Source organism: Bos taurus, chromosome 25 (assembly GCF_002263795.3).
Source record: "Bos taurus isolate L1 Dominette 01449 registration number 42190680 breed Hereford chromosome 25, ARS-UCD2.0, whole genome shotgun sequence".
In the NCBI taxonomy this organism is placed as follows: Eukaryota; Metazoa; Chordata; class Mammalia; order Artiodactyla; family Bovidae; genus Bos; species Bos taurus.
In genome coordinates this window covers 27,770,883-27,774,679 of record NC_037352.1, presented here as the reverse complement: position 1 = coordinate 27,774,679, position 3,797 = coordinate 27,770,883, and the positions used below count along the sequence as shown (strand labels likewise).

The 3,797-nt window shown below is 49.9% G+C and overlaps 1 protein-coding gene across 1 annotated transcript; it reads left to right on the top strand.

Moving 5' to 3' along the window:
• The first annotated feature begins 2,303 nt into the window (after positions 1 to 2,303).
• On the top strand, positions 2,304 to 3,206 carry NUPR2 (nuclear protein 2, transcriptional regulator). The gene is given in 2 exon segments (NM_001040574.1): positions 2,304 to 2,645; positions 2,987 to 3,206. A coding segment is annotated over 1 exon segment (297 nt). The 5' UTR covers positions 2,304 to 2,342; the 3' UTR covers positions 2,640 to 2,645; positions 2,987 to 3,206.
• Positions 3,207 to 3,797: the final 591 nt, after the last annotated feature.

The following is a 3,797-nucleotide window of genomic DNA, read 5'->3' as shown; positions in this document are numbered from 1 at the left end:
AGGAGCCTGGTAGGCTACAGTCCATGTGGTTGCAAGAGTCTGACACCACTTAGTGACTAAACCACAACCATTGAGATACACAGGAATAAAACTTAAGATCTGTAGCAGAGCAAAACAGAAAGGGATAAAGCAAACCAGACAGGATCTTGATAACTGTGCAAAAGCTCCCCTGTGAGGGGCTATGAGAGTTCTTTGTTCTATTTTCACTTTTGAGAATGTCTGAATATTTTCATTAAAAATTCTAAAGAGATTTTTTTTTAAGAGATAATGTGTGGGAGAGTGGATGGGAATAAACAGGTTCTCTCTTTCCCAGTAGCAGGTGTAAGACACGAGGGTGGAAGAGAAAATCCCCTGGGTGTGTTATTAAAAACACTCTCCTGGGACTTGCTCATTTAAGGAACTGCCAAAATTGCCCTCAGAGCTCGGTATGTAGGCCACGCCCCACCAGGGACACGACTTTAGAGAGCAGGGGGAAAAAACTCAAATTGGCAACTTGGTCACTGACAGAAACTCAGCAAGATCAAATATCTGAGGCCTTTTTTTTTTTTTTTTTTAAGTAGAGAATTATTTTCCATCTATTAAAAAGAAAAGTCCCCGGGGGAGATGGCTGCAATATTTGTGGGAAGAGAATTATCTGCACTAGTTAAACCAAACGCAAACAAAGGCATTCTTGGCAATAATACCCTGAGAGCAGCGTTTAGGGAGACAGTAATTAGGCAATTAGACCTGGGAGTCTCCGCAGAGCCTCGGGTGCCGCTGGATGTTAATGACTCCTGCTCCGCGGTGCATCAGCCCTCGGCGAGGATGTAAACCTGGCCTTTTCTCAGCGCAGAACACCCGGCCTGATTCCTCTCGCCTCAGCTGCTCTCCGCGAGCATCCTTTCCCCCATGCCCGCGGGGCTGGACGCAGCCGGGGCTGGCGGGTGGGACGAGGGGTGCGCGCGGCTGCTCCCCGACTCTCGGCCCTCACCCCCTAACTGCCAGAGCATCAAGCTATCACACCAGCGTCCCCTGACCACAGTACTTGGGCACCCTCGGATAATCCAAAATTGCCGCGCGGTTCCTGGCCTTCCACAAGGCAAGGTAACTTTCCCTTCTTAATTGCTCGCTTAATACTTATTTCCTACTCCTTATCAAACACATGGACTATGGAAAGAAAAAAGAACTAATGTATGCCCCTAGCAGCAGGAATACTTTTAGCATTCTGATGCATTTCCTTTTCATCTAGATGTGTTTTAAAAATACATTACTGGGGGACTTCCCTGCTGGTTCAGTCGCTAAGACTTGGCGCTCTCAATTCAAGGGAACGGTTCATCCCCAGTCGGGATTAGATCCCACATGCCAGCTACAGATTCCACATGCCCGCAACGAAGGTAAAAGAAGAGCTGTGTGCTGCAACTAAGACCCGGTGCAGACAAACGAATGAATCAATTTCAAAAAATACATTTCTGGGATACCAGAGATATTATTTCAGAACCCTATCTTTCATTTTGCATTATTACTGCGCAAAGCTTCCCTTGTACCTCAGTTGGTAAAGAATCTGCCTGCAATTCAGGAGACCCGAGTTCGATTCCTGGGTTGGGAAGATCCCCTGAAGGAAACTGCAACCCACTCCAGTATTCTTGCCTGGAAAATCCCATGGACAGAGAAGCCTGGCAGGCTACAGTCCATGGTTTAGCTATCAAACCATCATCATTACTGAGCACTTAACTCATGTCATCAAATAACCTGACAAAATGCTCACTGTTGATCACCCCGACGAATGCACAGCCCCTCACTATTGATAATTGGCTAATTTCCCACTTTTGACCGACATAAACGGGTCTTCGATCGGATTTGCCAAATGCCCGTCTCCCACTGCTACTGCTGCTAAGTCACTTCAGTCATGTCCGACTCTGTGCGACCCCATAGACGGCAGCCCACCAGGCTCCGCCATCCCTGGGATTCTCTAGGCAAGAACACTGGAGTGGGTTGCCATTTCCTTCTCCAATGCATGAAAGTGAAAAGTGAAAGTGAAGTCGCTCAGTCGTGTCCGACCCTCAGCGATCCCATGGACTGCATCCTTCCAGGCTCCTCCGTCCATGGAATTTTCCAGGCAAGAGTACTGGAGTGGGGTGCCATTGCCTCCTCCGCCCCTCTCCCACTGGGGGTGCACAAAACTGGATGGAGAAAAAGGTCATGGTTACCCGGACTGCGTGCAGCGCAGAGGCCTCACGCCAGGGAGCATCCCAGCTCTGTGACGTCATCCCTAGGCTCCACCCCCTCTCCGGCGACGCCAATCGAAGCGCGGGGCGTGGCCCTCCAGAAACGCGCGCACCCGCCCGGGCGGGCGACCCGGCGCGATGGAGCCGGCCGCTCCCACTGTCCAGCCTCGAGCGCAGCCACCGCCACCCGACGTGTGGCCCCCGGTGGGCTCCGAGGAGGAGTTCTATGACTGTCCGGATTACTACTACTTTCGCGACTTCCCAGCCTGCGGGGCCGGTCGCATCAAGGGCCGGACGCGGCGCGAGCGAGAACTGCGCACCAACTGGCTGGTGCCCGGCGGCCACGAGCGCAAGATCGCGCAGAAGCTCCTGAACAGCCAGCGCAAGCGTCGCCAGCGCCAGCTGCAGCCCCGGCCGCGCACCCGTCTCACCTGAGCGCCGGTGCGTGCAGGCAGCCAGTGGCCCGGGCCCCGGGGAGCCGTGCGATCGCCCGGGCGGCGCTCCGATCCGTCCCCTGCGACTCGACCCGGCACAGTCGCCCCCTTCTGAGGCTACCCTGTAGCCAAGTCATTAGCCGGGTGGGCCCCCTAAACTCCCAGCTTCTCTCCCGGCTGCGGTTGGAATAGTGTAAAATTATATTTTGGAAATTTGTAGTTGGGTAGACGGGGCTAGGAAACGCAGAAAACATCTTCCTAAAAATACAAGGAAGGGATTTAATTGCAGTGTTTATGCACGGACTAAAGAGAATAATTGAATTTTGTTTTTTGTCTGATTTTCTACAGGATACCCATACCCGAAGGACCTGATATAAGTATTTTCTCTGACTCCAGCTGTAATCGTGGTCCTAAGGGGAACAGTCCATGTTGGTCAGCAGAACTTTACAACATCGCTTAAGTTTACTGCTTCAGTAACTTTTCCTTACTGATTGTTAAGTAACATCCAAGTGGGTATGCCTGCTTAGGGTTTAGGGTTTTTCATTAAAAGAGAGCAGCAAGAATGGCATTTTAAGTCTTCTGGTGTTTTTTTTGGTTAACTTGTTGTGGTAATTTGTTTCAAGCCCACAAATATTTGAGTTAAGTGTAAAGAAGTGACAGAGATGAATAGGGGCAGAACAGAGATAGGAATTTGTATAAGACTTTAACTCAAATGTTACCTAGGACTGTGTGCCCTTAATATTTGTTTGTCAGAATAGAAGTATTTTAAATTCAAATGGTGTATGCTAGGTTCTCTGCACCACTGGCCCACAACAATCGTTTGAAGTGAATGCTATCTCCATTTTACAGGGGATTCTGAGGCATAGAATTCAAGTAACTTTCCAGAGGCCGTACAAGTTAGAAGACATTAACAGATACTCAAAAACATTCACTCTTCCCACCACCACCATTTTCATCAACTGTAGACATCCTTTTGTGGCTCAGAACCACCCACAGATTCCATGTTTAAAGATTATGCAGAGTATGGCAGGGTCCCTTTCCTGTCTCTTCAGTGTGCATTCTGTCAGGCCTCTGCACCCAGTGGTGAGGAAAGAAGGGTGGTGTTCTGGAATGAGCAACCTGAATTTTAATCCTAGCAATGGCTGTTCATTGACCTGGC